Source organism: Apus apus, chromosome 5, assembly GCF_020740795.1.
Source record: "Apus apus isolate bApuApu2 chromosome 5, bApuApu2.pri.cur, whole genome shotgun sequence".
In the NCBI taxonomy this organism is placed as follows: Eukaryota; Metazoa; Chordata; class Aves; order Apodiformes; family Apodidae; genus Apus; species Apus apus.
Genome location: NC_067286.1, coordinates 48,756,474 through 48,777,498, shown reverse-complemented (window position 1 = coordinate 48,777,498; position 21,025 = coordinate 48,756,474). Strand labels below are relative to the sequence as shown.

General features: G+C 35.1%; 1 protein-coding gene across 6 annotated transcripts in view; it reads left to right on the top strand.

The window, feature by feature from the left end:
- TTC7B (tetratricopeptide repeat domain 7B) overlaps positions 1-21,025 on the top strand; it is a 215,422-nt gene that overhangs the window by 116,505 nt on the left and 77,892 nt on the right. For 3 of the 6 annotated variants that reach the window (XM_051622575.1, XM_051622570.1, XM_051622573.1), the window contains exons 5-9: positions 515-636; positions 1,050-1,073; positions 12,832-12,910; positions 14,986-15,158; positions 19,662-19,725. In XM_051622575.1, the coding sequence (XP_051478535.1) occupies positions 515-636; positions 1,050-1,073; positions 12,832-12,910; positions 14,986-15,158; positions 19,662-19,725 (462 nt within the window). The remainder of the gene's footprint in view (positions 1-514; positions 637-1,049; positions 1,074-12,831; positions 12,911-14,985; positions 15,159-19,661; positions 19,726-21,025) is intronic. The other 3 variants (XM_051622574.1, XM_051622572.1, XM_051622576.1) reach the window with 2 other exon arrangements.

Sequence of the window (21,025 nt, the reverse complement as noted above, 5' to 3'; positions counted from 1 at the left end):
TAGCTTTTCATTTTGAGAGAGCATTTTTAATGTTGCTGTAATACACATTCAGTTATTTCTAAATAGTTTCTTGGAAATCACTCTGGAGTTCGCTTTTAATCATCTTACTGCTTTCTGCAGCAGTCTTTTCTCATCTTTCATGGTATTAGATTTTGAATACCATCACCACCTGCTACTGAATAAGGTTGCAAATATGCTTGTTCATATACTTCTCTTTTGCATACCATTCTACACACAAAAAAAAGATATGTGAAAAAGTATTATAAAGTTTTTCTTAGTGGCATGTCTGCTTGGTGAAGAAATTGCCTTTAAGGGTTTAGCCAACATCAAAGAAGTTGTATTTGGGTGGGAATGGAGGTAAGGATAGAGATATTCTACTAGCCACTGCCTACAAATGAAAAGATTTCTCCCATATAAGATATTATCTTCTATATAGAAATCATCAAAGCTTGATATTTTTTTAAACAATTTTTTCCTGTTTTTTGTTTGTTTGTGTTTTGTTTTGTTGTTTTAGGCAATTAATGCCAACATACAAAACAGAAGCCCTAAGCCAGGGCCCACTGCACATGAACAAGAACTTGGTTTTTTCCTGGAAACAGGACTTCAAAGAGCACATGTTTTATATTTCAAAAATGGGTAAGATTTGATTCTCCTTTTTTTGTGCTTGCTTTTTTATTTAGGTGTTTGGTTTGTGATCTAACTGGATATAATAATTTTTAGCAGTTGTGCATTGTGTAATCATGAGACCTCTTATTAATAAAGAAGTAATATTTTGCTTAAAATGGTAAGGCTGCCTATATTTTATTTACTTATATATTTAAAATAATTTAATAAAAGTATATTAAGCAAAGCATTTTATATTTTTAGTTATGAAATGTGAGAACTTAAAATACCTTAAACTTTCAGTATTTGAATTTTTTTTACTTTTTTACTAGACACTATTAGAAAGTGATAGACAACATATTAAAACTCTTGATTGTTATTATTTTGATTTTGTAATTTTTTTCCAAATCTCTTCAGTTATCACTTACTTTAACATTATGCTGCAGGATAAATGTGCACGAAGATCAACAGTATGTATACAAGTATACAATCTCCATTGTACCTGCTCTGTAGGCCCTTTTAGATTTTGCATGGGAGATCTTTTATAATTTATTTTAAATAAGGCTTCCCTTAAAAGCCTAAAAATAAATTCAGATACCATAGGCAATGACAAAAGGAATATAACTGTCCTTTTTTAAGAGCTTCGAAACTTGGCACAAATGGGTTTTAAGTACATTTCTGACATTTGTTGTTGAAATGCCATAGTTTACAAATTTGTTTGTAGGGCTTCTTATTTCACTAGGAAAATACGGCTTGATTGAAATACTGGAAGTCTTGATAGGACTACTGTTTGGTACAAAAAATGTTTCTTATTCTTTCAAATACATAAACAGGATATGAAGGGAAATCATGCAGTGTCTGTAAATTAATGTACTGAAGGTGGAGTGACAAAAGGCCATCCAAGTTTTCAAACCCTTTGGGGATTTTAGCATAGAAATGATCACTAAGCTTTTGAAATCTCATTCTTTAAGTAATGAAGTACTGCTGCAGTAACACATGATCTGAGACTTACATTTCATTTCCATTTTCAACATGTAATTGCAGGAGGAATGGAATGTTCTGCAAGTTAATATTTTTCATTTACCAGAGCTAAAAATAAAATTTCTGTTTCCATGCCTGCACAAAAGTTAAATAAAGTAAACTTATTGAAAGAATCCCAGTAGCAATGGTGGTTAAGAATAAGCTACAAATTCCACAGTCTGAAGAATTTTGGTTGAAAGCCGGGATTGGATATGGTCCATTTAATCTGAGATGTTATGTGTAAAAGCAATCAGCAACAGATATAGCAGATGAAGATTATTAAGAAAAGACAAAACAACCACCAAAAAAGTTGTGCAGTGCGTTATTAGGGAACAGCCAGAAGCCGTTGGTGCCCTTGGTAACTCCTACATAAGCAACTAACCTTTTTTTGCAATCATCAGTAAAATGGTCACTTACAGCTAATTACACTTTATATATTTAATTTTGAATTTCTTCTTCCAAATTCACTGGCTGGTGCTACATTTTTCTTTGTGGTATGAGAGGAAGCTAGGTGTTAGGAAAAATAGCTCACTGCCAGTCATTATTTTATGTTATTTTACATTATATCCTTTAGTTTTTTGTATTAATTGAAAGCCAGTTCTTTCATGATTTCCTAATAGGGCCATTGTTCCAGGCTGCTAGTTATGTTGTTGCTTTTATGGGTTCCTCCCTTTGCTTGTTTTTTAAATGTCATCTCTCCTCATGTTAGGTTTATAGAAATTAGATTCAAGATGTTTCCATTAAGCTTTGCAACATGCTTAAAGTTTGAATGTAATTTAAAATTGTAAAGATTGTCCAAACATTGTCAAGGAGAGCATCACAGAGGATATTTAGATGTCTTTAATACAGGCAATTTAGAAATGGAAATATTTCTTTAAATAGACTTTTCTTTGCATTTGAAGCTGTAGATGTTAAAAGGGCTTCCAGACACTTAACTGCTTGTGAGTGATGGAGGGGAAAGGTGGGTTTGTCTTTTTTTACAGGCAGACTAAATAGGCTATTCCTGTTGTGATGCAGTGGAATATCTTATTGGTGTATGTTCATGCGGTGAGGCTGCCACCAGAAGGGTTGAATCTGAAGTAGAATTTCCTTTCACCAGACTACAACCTGGCATTAGTTGGAGCCAGTTAAAATGTTAACCTGTTAACAGCACAGTAGCTATAGTAATTTATGCATTATAACATGCTTGAAGATCTTAGTAGATGCAAATGGATTTTTTGGTGGGTTCTTAGACTTCAGTTCCACTCCAATGAGTACTAATAAAGAGATTTAAAAATCTGCTGGAGAATTTAATTTTTCTGAAGTCCTCTTACTATGGAGTGAGGTTTTATTGTTGTTGCATACCTAGGGGTAAGTTGGCTTTTAATTACACTTCTTCCTCTGTAAGCGGAAGCATAATTTTTGTGCATGATTTCATTTCTAGTTACAAACTAGAAAAGAAAATAAGTTTATACTAGTTGGAAGAGCATAATTTTAACTCATATTTAGTAAATTTAGCTCATTGCTGCCTACCTAGAAAGCTGGTTGTTCTATTTTAAATAGTTCACTAACTGTACAGAGATTTTCTTTAGAGGCAAGAAGTACGTTTTTTTTAGAGGATTAATTTACTATCTTTCAGGTATCTTGTATTAGAAAGTGTTTTTCAGGCTGATTATGCAACTTCCATTTAATCTAGTAGTTCCTTTGTAATTTCAGATTGAAGGAGTTCAAAGTCCTGATGTTCCAAGAAATTTATGAACACACCAACTTTGACATTAGTACTTCAACTATTTTTAAGTAAAATGCCCCTGAGAGAGAAAAGACATCAGTTTTATGTACTGAGAAGTTCTCCTGTCCTAGTATTTGCTTTGGATTCATGTTATGAGATACGCAAGACAAATTATAAGTGGTTTTTAATTTTGAGGTAGTAGAGTTCAGAAGTATACCTGAAGTGTGTTCTCTCAAAACAAAAGAGCTTTCTGGTTGAAGTCTAAAACCAAGTGGCTGTCATGTGAAAAGCAGACTAACGTAGCTTTCAAAGCTCTTTTTTTGTGGCTTCTTTGGTTTTCCAGTTCCTATCCAAGGGTATTGCTCTGTCAGAGTCCAGGATCCAGACTGCAGTTTTGGTCTAATCTCCATCATGGTTCAAATGCTGAATCAAAGGCTGAGGAACCTGGACCAGACCATTCCTCATGGTGTGATTACTTGTGCTGCCACAGCTGCAGTAAAGCAAGAGATTCTGTCTTCATGAAAGAAGAAGAAACTGGCTCTTTCTCAATAGAAAATTAACCTCTGCAAAACCAAACCAAAACATAAAAACTCAACTGGTTTTTCTGCATGGAATTATTTTTATTGGCTCACAAAATGTTTGACAAGCACAAACCCTAAAAAACCCCCTTCTTATACTTACTTCCATGTAGTCTGTGTCAAAGATGTCATTACCTATGTTTCTGTTTCCACTATAGCATAAATAGGAATATCATAGGAATATAGCTTTCATGAGAGTAAGTGAGGTAGAGAGGCTGGAAGCCAATCCGTAAGTGCTTTGTTGCACATAGATACCTACACGGTGCTCACTGCTGGAGATTTTACAGTGGTGAAGTCTATAAGAGAAGGATTTATGTAAATGCGTGACATTAATACATATCAAGAAACTGTATGACCAGCTGTTGACTGTATTGGAATACAGCTACCTGTCACTCTCTGAATCTGTTGAGATCTTGTTGCATATCCTACATCAGTCTCAAAACAAATTGGTTATTAAATAAACAATAGAAAGCAAGATAAATTTAAAAAACCCCATAGAAATTCTATGAAGTATCACATTCTTTATATGGGAGATGTCACCGCTGTATTGGAAAGTAAAAGTAATTACTTCTCTTGCAGTTTGCAAAACAACTTTATCCTGGAGATAGCTGCTTTCATGCTTGTGTGGTCAGGAAACAAAGATATTCAAGATATAGACAAAAATTATAGTTTTGTGATTGCTAACAAGAATTAATTTTCAAAGGATACTGTAATATCAGGTGCTTTCCTCACCCTTATTTGAGATACTCTTCTTACTGTGTTACTTTTCAAGGGAAAAGCAATGTATTTGAATGTAAGAGGAAATTATTGTTTCCTCAGATACTCAGACAAAATCATGCATCCGGAATGCTTTCTCTTTCAATCTTCATTGTGTATTATTGCTCAGGACTGTGTCTTAGCTGCAGGAGTTGAAAACAAGATTTCATTGAGAAATTATAGATAGAAAACCTGGCGGTTTTACGTGGAGGACTAAGGTGGACACGAACATGAAGGAATCACTTTTATTCAAAATAATCTCAAGTAACTTTTGTGATAATTAGTCATACAAAGCAGGCTGGAAGAGTAATGTTAGTATCTGAGCTGAACTAAATTTTGATAATTTTAATGAATTGCAATTGTTGGAATCCTTACTCTAGCTCACTTTTTCCAAGAAGATCCTTAGCAGTTTTAGCCCATGTATTACGAGTCTGACTGTGGATGTTGCTTGTGCTTGCAAGCATCAACTTCAAGGTTTTGTTTTTCTGTCACATTGTGATGGGCAGCTAAGTAGTTTTGGATCCTAAATTGGGGAAGTAATATTTAGCACACTTCTGCTTCCCCCAAAATGCTTGCTTTACTGCTGTATTTAATGCTCTTGTTTTTATTTCCTTCTCTGGTTTTCATATTGTTCTGAAGAGGACAGCTTCACCTGCCAGGTATCACATGGAGTGGCTGTGCCAGACCTTCTTATGTTTTTTTTTTTCTTTTTGTCCCTTTCCTTGCAACTTGTAAGATATGGATTCATAGGATCACAAAGGTTGAGAGGGACAAAGATGGAGGTTCAAATTCCAGTGAAGTTTGGGGCTTATGTGTTTTGTGAACAATATTAATGAGATACATCACCTGAATGTGAGCTACAGTAACGTACAACTAATTAAGTCTTTCAAGTTCCTATTACTACTGATTTTTCTCTAAAGAGCAGTTCATTGCTGTACCTGGATGATAGAGAAAGTTTGTTTGTTGTTTTTTTTTTTCTATGATTGTAGCATTTGGCCATTGCTGTTAGAGCTTTAGTAATAGTTTAATGTGGAGCTTTTCAATATTTTGATTCTTTTTTTCATACTGAAATCATGTTTTTGAACTCATTAAAAATTATGGAAGCTGCCAGTTTTAATTGCAAAAATGTAATTGACCCTGTTAACTTTAAAAGGAGAGATTCAGCAGGAAGGACTAATTCACACTAGATGTCTTCTAGTAGTTGTAGAAGGTGATTTGCTAAGTACTAAGTTAAGTTTGCCAATGGAAGAGTGCATGTACTTTGGTCAAAATGATGATAAAGAAAACTGACTCTTGGAAGAACCAGGAGAATAATAATGTACAGATCTGAAAAAAAAAATACTAGTACTACAGGACCATCCATCTTTATTTTAGATAATAATAACTATTTATAAGCTATTTTTGCAAAGGGCTATCTAATTTGGCTACATTATTTGACTCTTCAACACTATTCTCTTAAGGTACAGCACTGTAGGAAGTGCTGTAGCAATCCAATTGAACCAGCATGTTTATGTTAAAAAAATCAGTGAGCACAAGACAGGTACAGCACTAAAAAAAAGCTGAGTTGTGTGCAGGTGTTTGAGGCTGTGTGTGTCTTTCTCATTTAATCTCATATTGACATTAAAGGCATTTGAAAACTCATCAATTCTTTCGAAGTATCCATTATTCAAATTATTTCCTTGTAATTGGCCAAACAATTTACAAAGTTATTTATGATTTTTTAAGATAAAAAGCAGTATTAGATTGAACGTGATGAATATTCGCTGCTGTGAATACCTTGGAGACATAGTACATGTTACAGAAATGCTAGCCACCAGTTGGAGATGAAAATGTAGGCAAGCTTAAATTTTGTGTTTTTAGGGGAATACTGGAAAATTCCCTTCCAAACTTCTGATTACCATTTTTACTGCACATCCTTTTTCTTCTGTTTCTGCAGGGGGTTGTATATTTTCTTTTAAATCTAGATAAAATAACTTTATTTAAAGTTAAGGTCCATTGAAATTCACTGATATGTAGTACAATATTAAATATTTACCAGAGTAAATTCTATTTACTTTTTTTTCCCTTTTTTTAACCTATTTATTTGGTAAAGTTTTCTGGCATGTTTAACACTTTTTTTGTTGTGATTTCAAGAACGGATTTTTTTGTTTATAATTTTCTTTGGCAGCTTCTTAATCTACCCCCATTTCTTCCTCTGACTAGATCTCTGCTTGAAAGGAGAAACTTGCAAAATAATAGGAGGTAAAAGGGTAAGACTTGTAATGCATTCTGTATTCAGTAGCTCGAGAAGTCTTTTTGTTAATCTGGTCCTTGTGCCTTAATAATTGAATCTGGTACTTAGTGTATACACATACACATATGTTCATGTATGTAGTATGTTTTATATATTACACTTAATATGAACAAGCGTTCTGAGGAGGAGCTGAGTTGGTGGTCAAGAAAAAGTATTAAATAATACATGTAGCATCCTGACACTGTAAAGTGGATTTACCTGCTCTCATCTTCCCCAAATCTACACTCATGACATGCATTTTTCTTACTTAATTTTTCTGGTTCAGGTACTTGTTTGGCTCTTCCATGGAGTCATTTCATTCTGCAAAACAGAAGAACACAAATGGCAAAAATAATACAGCTTTCTGTCATTGTAGTGAGATTAATTGATTCACTAGAAGGTGTGATAATAGCTGTTGTAGCTGTGAGAAAAGAGATAGGACTGTGGAAGTGAGAGTAGGTAGATGTGAAGAAGGACGTATGGTAGGAAAAGGGAACAAGCACCAAGAAAGGAGAACGGGGAAAAAAGGACCTTCCTCTTTCAGCAGTGAACCATTAGCTAGATTTAGCTATCAGTGGAACTGCAGTCTAGGCAGTAAGTGTTTTCATTTTGAATGCATGAATGCAAGAATTGCTGTTTGATTGGGCTGTTTCAAGTACTTAGGCTTGTGTAGCTGTAATGGCACACTGAAGATGTTTCATTTAAAAGCCCAAACTTCAGTCAAGAGCCTTCAGGCATCAAGCAAACATGATCTTCTATACTGAATATGAGATACTTGGGATTTTTCTTCCTGCATGAGTTAACAGTGGGTAAACCCAAAATTGTATGATGATACTTTTTTTTTTTTTTAAAGTGTGGTTTGAAAAAGAGTCTGGTAGAAAAGAAAGCATTTTCTCCATGCAATTGAGAAAATAATTCCCAGTGATAATTAATGTTTTTTGGAAATTATACAGTAATGTGAGAATATTCAAAGTGTAAGTCTGAAAGAAAGACAAGAAAAGCTGGGAGAGAAAACAGAACTGTCTGTAGTTGCAACTGTGTTGCCTTTGCAGACAAATATCTAAATGTTACCAGGATGTTTGCTTGAGGTGACTTGGATTGCATTAGATCCATCATTTTTTTAATTGTGGATGAAACTATTCTTTCCCTTGCTCTTTAAACCTGAGGGAGAAAAAGACACAGACATTAGTCACAACCATCTGAAGCGTTATCAGTTGTGTAGAAGACAGCATTATCCATTTGATCCTACCTTTAATACAGTTATTGTAGAAAGACATGGACTTTCAGTCCTTTTTCACTTTATTGATTTAAACTCATCCTTGTAGGGCTATATAAAGCAATTGTTTTAAAATAGTAAATGGTTTTACCTTGGTTTTGGGATATTGCTCTGGTACTGCTAAAGAGTTTATCTCTCAATTTATCACAGTTCTTGCTTTTTGCTTATATAGTAACTTGATTGAATGTAAAATAATTTCTGGTCTTAGAGCTGTGTAAATTACTCTTAATTGGCCAAAAATGTAACACGTTTGGGTTTAAGTTATTGTTTTGTATTTTTGTAAACATGTCAGTCATACCAACATTACTGAAATGCACTGCTGTGATTGTCATGCATATGAAGAGATTTCCCTGCCCTTGCTTCTTCCCTTTAAAACAAATTAATTTATTTTATTTGCTATTTGAATTATTGGGAGAAAAATCCAAACTTTAAAACTTACAATATACAATTGAGTTTAAAAACATTGCATTTCTTTTTCTTTATATAAATACAGAGAGAAAGAGAGGAGTGGGAACACACATTTTGGAAGTGGGCTCATTTCCAAAAGCAATTTCTGTTTCATCACTTTGATTAAGCAATCTAGATCTCACTGTTCTTGGTTTTCTCCTTTTAAAACATGAATGTTTTTAAAATGAGATACAGTAAGCCTCACCATTGAGTTAACAGGCTAGAGTAGGTAATTTAGCTTGTTCACTGACCTGGCTCTGGATATGTTGTCTCTCTTAAATGGGAGAATTACTGACAAATTAGGCACCAAATTGCAGAGCAGGTGAGTTTGGTCCCTTTTTTCTATTTCCATGTTTAATCTGTAAAAGGCAATGTTAGACTAAATATTTGTGGTTTTTTAATAGATAAGCATCACAAACAAAGCTGTTCTCACACTAATGGAGAAGAAATTATTAAAATATACTGTAAATACAAAGTAAATTAATCTTATAAACCTTTCTGGGGTTAAATTTAAAACATTTTATAACCTGTTTTGAGTATATTGTGATCAGATATCATTCCCTTTATTATAAGGAATAGTGTTTGGGTTTTTATCCTAACGTCTTTCTGATATAGACTGCTTCTCATTGAGTAATATCTTTTGTTCTTTTCTACTTTTTTATGTGTTTAAAAACACAAAGATAAGAGGTATTTGTCTGGGCACTGAAGTTTACCTGGACCATTAATGCCAAAACTATGTACTGTCTGATGCCAAACATGGTTTTTAAAACCAAGAGACTTCTTGGTGGTGATGCTACCAAATATGATTGTGCCAGAAGTCTGCTACTGCTGACTTACATGCTTAATTCAGGTCTCTGATCCTGCATTTAAAGTTCACCCTTACTGCCCTTCAATTTTCTTCCTGCACTTTTCTTCTGTCGTATGTACAGTTACTGATCTCTCTGTTTAGGACTGAGCACCTTGACATAGATGCAGTTGAAATACTTTAATTATTGTAAACAGAAATACTGCCTGAAGTTTTCAAAGGAGCATAAAAGTTGACCTTGCATCAGAATAATGAATAAGATTCTAACATAAATTGTTAGGCTTGAGGTGCAAATATGTAGACATAGGGATGCAAAGTAGCCCTGAGGGCATGAATCCATATAGACTTTCAGTAGTAGATTGTACCTTAAATCCTGGTTCTCAGTCTTTAACTGGTATAGTGCTACTTACAGTGTCAAAGTAGTTTTGTTGTTTCTTTTCTTGGAGATTTACAGTGGCCAACATTTTAGTTAATCTTCAAAGACTAGGAAGATACTGTTCACAGGGCTTGACTGGAGCATGTTCTGATTGGAGACAGTCATGAAAACGTGTGTAACTAGCAGTGTCTATCTGGTCTGTCTTTGTCTTGTCTGAAATTACTGAAAATGTGTCAGCTCTGAGGGTGTGTTAATGTACCTTAAAATTCCTCGTCTTAAGAACTGAAGGGATCTCAAAGTCATTTACAGACACTGTGGGAATTTGTTTTCTAAGTTAACCTGCCCTTTTGCTCTGGCATTCCATCAGCACAGGTGGAGCTGCTAACATGAAGGCACATCATAGTGAAAACCAGGTAAAAGTGGTGTCCTTCTAGGCTAGGCAGGAAAAGTATGTGCCAGAATAGCTGCCACCCTCTTGTCCTCAATGTTACAAACTGCTAACAAATACAGGAAATGTACTTTGCTGAAAGCAGTGCAGTGTGATGATGTGCCATATTGTTCATGGTATATTTTGCTTCTTTACTTGTCTCTCAAAGCATTTAACTCAGTTTTTTGGTGATTTAGATTATGGTTTTGAAGTGTCATTTGTTTCGTTTTGTGTTTTGTTTTAGTATACTTCATGTAGAAGATGCTCAACAGATCTGTATCGTGTTTGTGTTCACTTGTGCAGTAGATTAGTGTTAAATGCTTTATGAAGCAAAATCTGATTCTGTATTTTGTGTTGTGTTTTTGTTGTTTGTTTTTTTTTTCTTGTATCATCTTGCTGGTTTTTCCATGATACAGTAGAACTTCGGTCACAAGTTTCAATCCCATGCAGGTGCTTATGAAAATGTAATAGGTAACTAATAACAACCTGACATACTAAGTTCTTAAGGACTTTTAGAAGTTTCTTACTTTTTCATGGAGTATTTTTATTTGGCCTTGTAACACATCAGAAGACATAAATGTCATATAAAAAAATGCTAACTCTTAAATTTTCATAAAGATTAAAGTTATTGTGATTTGAAGTTGTGCTATATAGTATGTATTTCATCTATACAGGGAAATCAGTGTTTCAAGCTGAGAAGTTCTTGCTCTTGCTCTTTTTTGACAGTTTTGCAGAGAACATTTCAGTTTTTTGACAAGTTTCTCTGTTTTTTAAGAATCTTGTAATGAGGTCACATCTGTGAGTTTGCAATACAGTCCTTGAGAGAAAGCTCCACTAATGGGAAATCTGCACTTAGAGCAGAGGACTTAATCGTGGGATTCCAGCAGTTTGGTTTTGGCTCTCCGAAATATTTGGCATGTGGTATTACTGAATGGTCTGTATTTTGGCTTTCCAAAGGTGCTGAAGGTATCCAGCTTCCACCAAGTTCAGAAGTTTTTTTAAAATCTGGCCTACTGACTTTCTGTACTTGTTTCATTAGTATATGAAGTTGGTGTAATACTCAGTAGCTATTAAGTGACATGCCTGTGTGAAATATATAAATAAACATAATACTTCATGCAGTTGTTTTCATATTAGATGTATATGCAAGATTAGTTTGTTTTTTTTTAATATATGCTGACTGGTCACTCTGTGGTGAATCTACTGCTGTAACATGGACTTTTTAAAACGTTATTTCATGTGTGACTGGTGGTTATTTCTTTTTAACCAATTGGCGGCTTACTTTAACGTCACATTCACATTTTTCATACACGTTTTGTTATTTGAAAGTGCATGTTCCTTTTAAATGAGCTTTATATAAAAGTATTTAGAAGCTGAACTTGGGCTAGTGAAAGATGTCTGTCTGTGCTGAAGACTAAAGTTTCTGAATTACACTGATAATCCTTTATTATATAAAACAACAGAGGTGGGCTCTGTCATGTAATCTGAAGAGTAAAATAAATGAATAGGTCTCTACCTAGACTGATGAGTTCTACAGTCATGTGGCAAGATCTCTTGCATCAAATACTTGGTTTCAGGTATTCTGCAACTAAATTTAAAGAAAGTATCTGTGTAAAAATATTGGCTTTTAAAAAATATTTGTTTAAATTTGCAATTCAGAAGATGAGAGTAAGGAAAGCAATTTCAACATCATCTTTATAGCACAGTGCAATAGTGCTTTTACTTACAAAAAACTTACACAATATGTAATAGACTTTTCTCTTTTGAGCCCATGTGAGGTAAATATTATGCAACTTGCACATAAAGTCACATCTTAGATAATATATGACATAACGATTTAACACAAAACACAGTTTTGTTTTGCAATTAAATTTGAAGTCGTGAAATTATTGTCCGATGTTACGTGTTGTGGTTGCAGAATTCAGTTGTTCAGTTCAGCAAAAAGCCAGCCCACTCCTTCACCAGTTCTAAGACAAACTGTATTAATATAAAAGAAAATATTCTCAACTGCCTTTTAAGTGCAATTAAAAAATAGTTGAGTAACTGATACAGAGATGAGAATAAGATAAAGCTGTAAGACTTTAAGATGAAATAATCTGTTGTTTGAGAGGAAAGTCTAGATCTGCTAAAATTGTTAGTATAAAAGATGCCTCCTTTCTGAGTGTCTTGAACCTCTTTGCAAAAGCTGTTCAGGCAGCAGAAGTTGAAGAAAATGAAAACCGTTCTAGAAGCGAGACCAACTTCAATTTTGGTTTTGTCCTTTTTGGGATAGTCACTTCTTGTGCTTTTACTTACTATCTCTTGAACTTTCTACTGATCATGAAAATGTTTCTTTTTTCATAAAACTTGCAGGGAGTGTTTTTATAGTAATCAGTAGGGAGGTTCCCAGATGGGGGAAAAAAAAGTGTATGTAACTATATATATATATATCTCACAGAAAGGCAATGAGGTTATGCAGGGCAAAAAAAATGATAGCATGGATTTTAACAACTTTATTGAGTCATATATTAAGGTGTCACTACATCCAAATTGCAATACTGTCAAATTCTATGTTTGTATACAGGAACTTGACGAGAGGTGTTGGTAGATTTAGAGAGTTACTAAGAGCTGTTGAAACAAGAACTACACAAAATCTGCGAATGGTAAGTGAAATAAAACCATATTGCTATTACAGCATCTGAATTTTAGCAGGCAGGTAAATGATAAGTATAGTGGATGAATTGCAGACACATAACTAGATACACAGCATATTGATCAGGATCTGTTATTTACCACTTGATAAGTATACATCTTCTGGCTTAAGTGAATTATTAAAATAAAAAGGAATGTTTGATACCCAGCTTCTTTCCTACCTGTGCTTATGGTTTAAAACCTAATTGGTCCCTGACTGACAAACTTGGAACCTTAATCATAATTGCCCTATTTGTGATTTACTATAGTTTCACAAGGGTTTTGTTTCATGTTTGTGTACTGTAATAGGAGTGAAGACAGAGACTAGTGTCTTTATGAGTGTTCTATTAAGTTGGGATTTATCAAGTTATCATTTCTTTATTTATGAAAAAACCTTTTAAAGGAAAACAATAAAAGCAAAATCATTATTATGTCCTTTATATAATCAGAAAACAAGCCTTTATCAAAAGAGTGATCTATCTTTTCTACATCTTTTATATAATAAGAGGCCCAGACTTGTATCTTTTGCTCTAATTTAATTGTTTTCAAAATTTTCTAGATTAGTTTCCTAATAATAGGCCTTTAAAACTTCCAAAGTAGTAATAAGGAAGGTAATAGTTTCTTAATTATTACTGACTCCTAGTAAGGATATTAAAATTATTTAAAAATAGACTTGCAATGGAGAGGGATAATATTGCAAACTTTAAGATGCAGATCATATGGTGCTGTCTGTGGCTAAAGCATTGCACATCTGTTGCTGGGAAATGCTGCCAATTCTGATGCAAATGTACATCTTGCCTTCTCTCTGCTGCCCTGATACTTATCTCTTGAGTTTTTACCATTGTGATATATAGTTGTGCAGCTTGTATGTATGTGTACTAAACGTTAAAGAGTTTAGGGAAAGTTATTAATTATAGGATTACTTCTAGGCTTTAAATTAATATTAAATAATATTTATGTAACTATTTCTACCTTTAAATACATGGTGCCAAGAGTGATTGGTCAAAATAAACTTTGTCAAGCAGATCTACAACTTTGTTTCACTCTTGCTGAGCCTTACCATCAGTAGCAGAAACCAGCAGCTTCAAGTACAAGTTGTCACAAGCCCCAGTCAGTTGGGCTTTGGACTAAGTGTCAGTGGTGGGTTGACCTCGGCTGGCTGCCAAATGCCCACCCAGCTGCTGTCTCCTCCCCTCTCTTAACATGACAGGGAGAAAAGATAGAAAAGCTTGTGAGTTGAGGTAAAGAACAGGGGAAGTTTGCTTACCACTTATCATCACAGCCAAAAAAAGACTCTACTTGGGGGAAATTAATTTATTGTCAATTAGAAAGAGAGTGGGATGATAAAAAACAAAGACAAAAACTAAAATACTTTCCCCCAAGCCCCTTTCCCCAGGTTCGACTTCAGTCCATCATTCTTGACTCTTCTGCCTCCTCTCCCTATCCTCCAACTCCCTGAGTGGTGTGTGGTGGGTTGCAGTGAATCCATAACTGTTCTTTTCTGCTGCTCCTCATCCCTCACACATTTTCGCTGCTCTGGCATGGCATCTGTCCCATGGCTGCAGTTCCTTCAGGGAATATCAACCTCCTGCATAGTGGTCTTCTCAGCAGGCTGCAGAGTGGACATCTGCTCCGCTGTGGCCCTCTTCTTGGAGTGCAGGGAACTATTTGCTCCACTGTGGTCTCTCCCACAGAAAGATCTGCTCCAGACTTGCACAAGCAGTAGATGTTATTGAGCACAAACTATCTGAAAATATACTTTGATACGCTCCAGTCTTAGGAGCAAGAGTTGATGTTGTTGATACTTCAGAAGTGTCTTGGGTTTTACTGATTAAGTTGAAAAATCATTTGTTATTACCGTATCTTTTATGTGTGTTTTGAGAATTGAACTGTTTCCACCTTTCAAACATCAGTATGCCTGTTTTTTTTGTGTGTTTTAAAATAACAGAAAATATATTCTACATGAATAACCTTCATTAGAAATTATCCAAGTGTTTTTGAAGAGCTTATATGCAGAATTTCTAGTGAAAATATTTATCTTTTACAGACGATAGCAAGACAACTGGCTGAAATTTTGTTACGAGGCATGTGTGAACAGAGTTATTGGAATCCACTGGAAGACCCTCCTCACCAGTCACCCCTAGATGATCCACTCCGAAAAGGTTCAAATACTAAGAATTACGTGCTCAGTAGAAGACCGCGGGTATACACTGGAGAGAAGTATGGCTGAGTTTATATCTCTCTTATTTCTGTAATTGCAATTGTTAGTGCACTGGGAAATGTAGTGTTGTTTTTTTTTTTTAAATGCAGAAGGAACTGGGGAATGGGAATGGAAATGTTTCCCATGCTGTGTGTGTAAATATATTCTCTGAAGAGAGCGGTGGAAGCAACGTGCTTCTCCGAGCAGAAGTTTGCACTGCATGCGTGAGACCTTTTGTTCTCACTTACCAAATTTTGGATTGTTTTATACTGTGGTATATGGTAGAGTCAATATCTCTTATTATAGCTGGGATACAAAAGAAAACATGAACTTGCTAACAAATCTGAGATTGCACATTGTAAAAGTAGTGTGCTGTTTCTAGACCTCTCTTCTGCATTATCATAGAAAATGAAAGGTTAGCATTATGAAGATTCAAATTAATTAATTTAAAAAAACCCCAAAGCTTGTCTAGATTTTCTTTACCAGTTTGAAAGGTAGTTTGTTTCTAAGGCAGCTACATTTTAATCTTGGCATTTCTCTATGATGCTGCGTTCTTGTTGATTTTTATTCTTTCATTGATTCAGATAAATGGTATGCTATGGATCGTTTTTGTGTAGTGTATCACATGGTTAATTCTAGAGTAGCTCTGGGGTTTATCTTCCTTCTTGAAGATGTGTGGAGTCTTTTTTCAAAACTGATGTCCATTAATATTAAATATGGGTAGCCGTTTCCTTGAATTTTTACTTTTTCTTAAATTAATAGCTTGTAGTTTGTTTGTACCTGATCAAATGAAAAATGGATTCTAAGGTAAAGTTGTTTTCCTTAGATGCACTTGGACAGTGCCAAAAACATCTATTGACAAAGTTTTGAACTTTATTAGAGGCCTGAAACGAATATGCTTGTGTCAAAGCATGCTGGTGAAATTGTAACCATTTGGCACTGTCTTTTTTAATTTATTTTTTATTTCATGGGTGCTAACTTTCATCTGATGAAACTTTGTGGTGTTGTTTTACATAACCTGCAACCTCTGCACTGCTCTATTTGCATTCTACACACAAGTCCTTGTGGGATCTTGTATTTTATATGTATGTATTTAGTATAGCCAACAACCATTGTTTGCTTGTTTTGACACATGCTAGGAAGCTCTGTGTTCCATAGAACTGAAAAATAAATTGTAGCAGTGGAGATAATGATCTCGCCAACCTTTGATTTGCTGTAGTAGGACAGTGTTAAGTAAGGCAGATGGAGACGATTGAAATTCCATTTAAACTTAGGAAAAAAAATGTACAGAAGAGGTTGTGGAGTCTGGAGAATATCACTAGAGATACTCAAAATCCAGCTGGACATGCTCCTGACCAACCTGCCAGTTGAACCTGCTTTGGCTGGGGGGGCTGTACTAGATGACCCAGACATCCTCTTCAACTTCAGTTATTCTGTGAGTCTGTGAAATTGGTATGATCTGGGAATCTCTTTTGAGGAGATGGTCATCTGTTCTTTATTCAGCCTGGAGAAGAGAAGGCTTTGGGGAGACCTAGCGGCCTTCCAGTGCCTGAGGGGGCTACAGGTAAGCTGGGGAGGGGCTTTTCACCAGAGAGGGTAGTGATAGGAACAGGTGTAACAGTTTTAAACTGAAAGAGAGGAGATTTAGGTTAGACATCAGGAAGAAGTTCTTCACCATGAGGGTAGTAAGGTGCTGGAACAGGTTGCCCAGGGAGGTTGTTGATGCCCCCTCCCTGGAGGTGTTTAAGGCCAGGTTGGATGAGGCCTGTGCACCTGGTCTAGTGTGAGGTGTCCCTGCTCATAGCAGGGAGGTTGGAATCTGGTGATCTGTAAGGTCCCTTCTGACCTTAATCGTGCTATGATTCTATGAAATCCTAAAGAATAAACTGTTCCTCTCATACAGTATATATGCCTTATTAGTTAATGTGAAAGGTTTTTTCCATAATGTGACCTTGCTCTGTGCAAAAGAGTAGATTGCTTATACAAGTAGTCCTACTGTAAACTGTGAAGAGATGTTTTATTTTAGTGTTTGCAGTATCACTATATCATAACATGAAATACTGTCATACTTCAGGCATTTAAGCTGTTTAGCTGCATTTATTGCAGTTTTTCCATTAATGAATACCTTATACAGCAGCAAGCCCACACAATTACGGTGTTATTATTACTAGCAAGTAGAATGGCCTTTATCTTCAGAGATTCTAGCAATTCTTCTTCTTTGATCCAAAATACTTACACCACGTTTTTCAGGCTCAGTCTTTCAAACTTATAAACTCAACCTTTTTTAGAAACACACCTCTTGGCAAAAGTGGGGCTTTGTTCAGTGCAATTTTCTCATTGAGATATAGAAGATGGAGTTCCACAAATTCAACCTAGCATGTAATTAAGTTTTTTTTTGTTTTGTCACATCAGAGTGATTAATACCAGATCAGATAAAACATACCTAGGCAAGTATCTTGTCTCCAGCAGCGATTGAAAGTAATTTCCTAAGACAATATCAAGACAGATGCAGGAAACATCTTCCTAAGTATTAATCTGAAGATGAACTTTGTTTAAGATGAACTTTTTTTCTGAATATGTTTTCTGATATATTAAGTACCTCCATTGTATTTTTTTGAGGATGGTGAATGGGATTTGGCTAATACCATTTATGATTTTGTAGATCTCTGGGTTACTGCTTCTTAGAATTCCTTCTCCTCAGTTGAAGAACTGTTAAACTTCTTGGTTTGCCTTTGGTTGGTAGCCATTGCATGCTTCTGGTTGCCTTTCTTGCTCTGCCTTGTTTCCTTGGAATAACTTATATGACTGCAGCTGACAGAAGACACAGCAAATGTCTGAATTCAGTCAGCTAAACTGAGCTTTTTACATATACAGGTCAAATAAATTTCCCAGTAATTTCTACATTAAGAGAATCTTCACTGTTTGAGACAACACTGTTATTTATGAAAATATATTCAAAGTTGTAGGAGAAAATGATGTTTGCTTTTGTTTTGATTGCTTTCATTTTGATAAGTAGCTTTTTAGTAGTTCTCTTTGGGGCAACTTCCCTTTTTTCTCTTGAAAAAGTAATTTTTCCAGCAGCTATTTGCAATAGTTTTTCTGCTTTCTGGGAACCACTGCCAGTTGATCAGGTTAAATCTACTTCCAGGCTGTGGAATTCTGTGTAAAGGGCTGGATAGGTAAATGGGGAGCTCTCTGATGCTTCCTCTTCACTCCTCATTCCCTGTATTGGGTGGTTCTTATTAGTGTGTAACTGTGTTTTGAAATTTCTTTGTTATGTAAAATAAAAGCGTTTTCTAAGATTTAGAATACTTTTAAAAATCTGGTGACCAACTTGCATTGATCAAAAAATAAAAATCCACTAACAAAACAACTGCCTTGGGGTTTTAGCTGCTGTGTATTACCACAATTCATTCATATTTTTGCTTTCAAAGCACCTGGAGTTCAGATGAGTTTTTTATTCCATTTCCTTTCAGCATTTAATTACTCCTTAAATTTCTAGTGCATTTTAAAAAATCCAAAAGATATTTTAATCTCAGACAAGTTTTGTTTCCCATCTGTAATTTATTATAGCTTAAGCACCCTTGGGACTATATGGATTGCTTATTAAAAACAATAGATTATTTTCTACATTTAAACAGTTCATTATGGAACTGTTCTCCTGAATTAACAAAAATAGTACTTGTTCTATTTCACAAACAGTTTAAAGAAAGAAATCTGAAGAGTTAAAACATAGTTCCTGGTTGGGTTGTATGTGTGTGTGTGTATGAGAGAGAGAGAGAGATTGAATGAATGAATGCCTACCGATCATATACCCAATGCAGATTACTGTTGTCTTTCACCAGCATAAAAAAGTACTCAGAAATCTTTCAGTGTTCAGAGAAAGAAAGCAGTAAGTCTGCAAACCAGTCCTAATGCAAACCTTCAGTATTAAGTCATAAGGAAATGTAGTTAATTAAAAACAAATAGTGCAACTCCTTGGAAGTAACAGTGGTTGTGCAAGAAGGCAGAGATTGCCATGGCTCTAATTAAAAATAGTCACAGCTATTGAAGGCATCAGGAAAGCAATTTTAAAGCATATCTGATTAAAGAATCATAGGCAATTTGTGGATAAATACCTCTAAAATACGAAAGTTATCTTGTTCTTGTGAGTTTCTTGTTGCCAAACTTTGAATCAGTGATGTAGATTCAGCTCAGATAACTTGGGTTCCAGAGGGTAGTTAATCTATGGGTGTAGTTTGTACAGTTGTCAAATCATGTGCAATTTTGGCATATTTTAATGTATTCAACTCTAACAGCTGTGGGGGTTTTCTTCTCTTACTGTGTTTGGCCAACTTTTCTGAAATGCAAATTACGAGCATTGCAAAGAAATGCATTTTAACCAATTGGTTTTTCTATGCAAGTTACTCTCTGTTCTCCCTTCTGGAAATTTTCCAGTTTTACAGTACTCATAATATATTTGTGTTAGCTACTCCTAAGAGTAATGTGTTCTGCTTAAATAATTAAATTCTCATTTTGAACAGCATCTTTTGTCCTCAAGAAAATACAGAAGAAGCCTTACTGTTGCTGCTTATTAGTGAATCTATGGTAGGTAAAATAGAGTAAATGTGCATGTGCTGTATGCGTGTGTGTTTTCCTTGTTTTCTTTTAGATGAAAATGCAACTTATTTTGTCATTCCTTACTTCATGACATGTGTCTATTTTCTGTTATGAAAGCAGGCAGTTACTTCCAAAAGTCAAGCTTCTGTTCCTCTGAGCCAGCCAGATGAGATCCACAAGTGTCACAAACAGGAGTTTTTTTCCTTTAAAATGGCTGGACTGAGCCTCCTTCTAACCGTAGGCAGATGTATACAAAGCCAGGTCTTCCATTTGGCATCACTTATCAGTATGAACCACTGCTACACCAGGTAGTTGTCATTCAGACAGACTTAGTATGTAATTTATTTTTGTTGTAAAAAACAAATCAAAGACTACTAGATGAACATAATCAACATGGCCAACAAGTATTTTCCATTGTGCATGTGTCCTCGGATGTCACTCAAATTTGTAAATTACTTTTAATGATGCTGGCATTCAGCCTTTGCTACTGGGTATTTTTTTTAATGTTCTCATTTCCTCAATAGGTGATTCCTTTCAGTGGCCTGTTTGTGCCTTTTATCAACCTTTCATATTTTCCTCTAGTATGATTTTACTAGTCATCTATTAACTGCCATGTACTGACATTCTCATACCAGGTTAGTTATATGTCATCAAATGGCAGAAATGAAAAGCTGGAATTTTCTCTGGTTTTCTAACAGCAGGTGTGGAACCTCTAGAATAGGAGGCATCATGTGGTAGTCTGTCTCACTGCACATCAGTGAGACTTAGTCTTTTAAGTTCTATAGATGATTCAAATGCTTTCATGTTCTGGCATAATTTCTGCTTTGATACAGTTGAATAGAATCAGAATATTTTAGTGAACACTGTCCTATTTGAACTATTCGAAAGTGGCAAATATTTACATTGCAGTGCAAACTACTTTCCTCATTCCTAGTGATCTGCTTTGCAATGCTCATGGCACAGTCTGTCAACAGAAAGCTAAACTGAGCAAACATTTCTGTATCTCATGTTGGTTTTGCTGCAGTATGCTTACCTCTGAAAGGGGCCACCTGTGCTTCTTTAAGGTGCCTGAGCAGCTCGTGGAGAGGTACAGAATTCTGATGTGAACTGTGGTCATGGAGTGAAGTGGAAGTCCCAGTTCTGCAGAATGTGGCTACTGATATCTGTATTTGCATGTGTACTTCCTTGCATATCAGCATTAAGAAGCCAAAAAAACAAGTAAAAAGTACTGCCCTGTTAAGTCTTGTTTCAGCTTTTCTTTTGTGTATTTGATCTACCTAATTATATA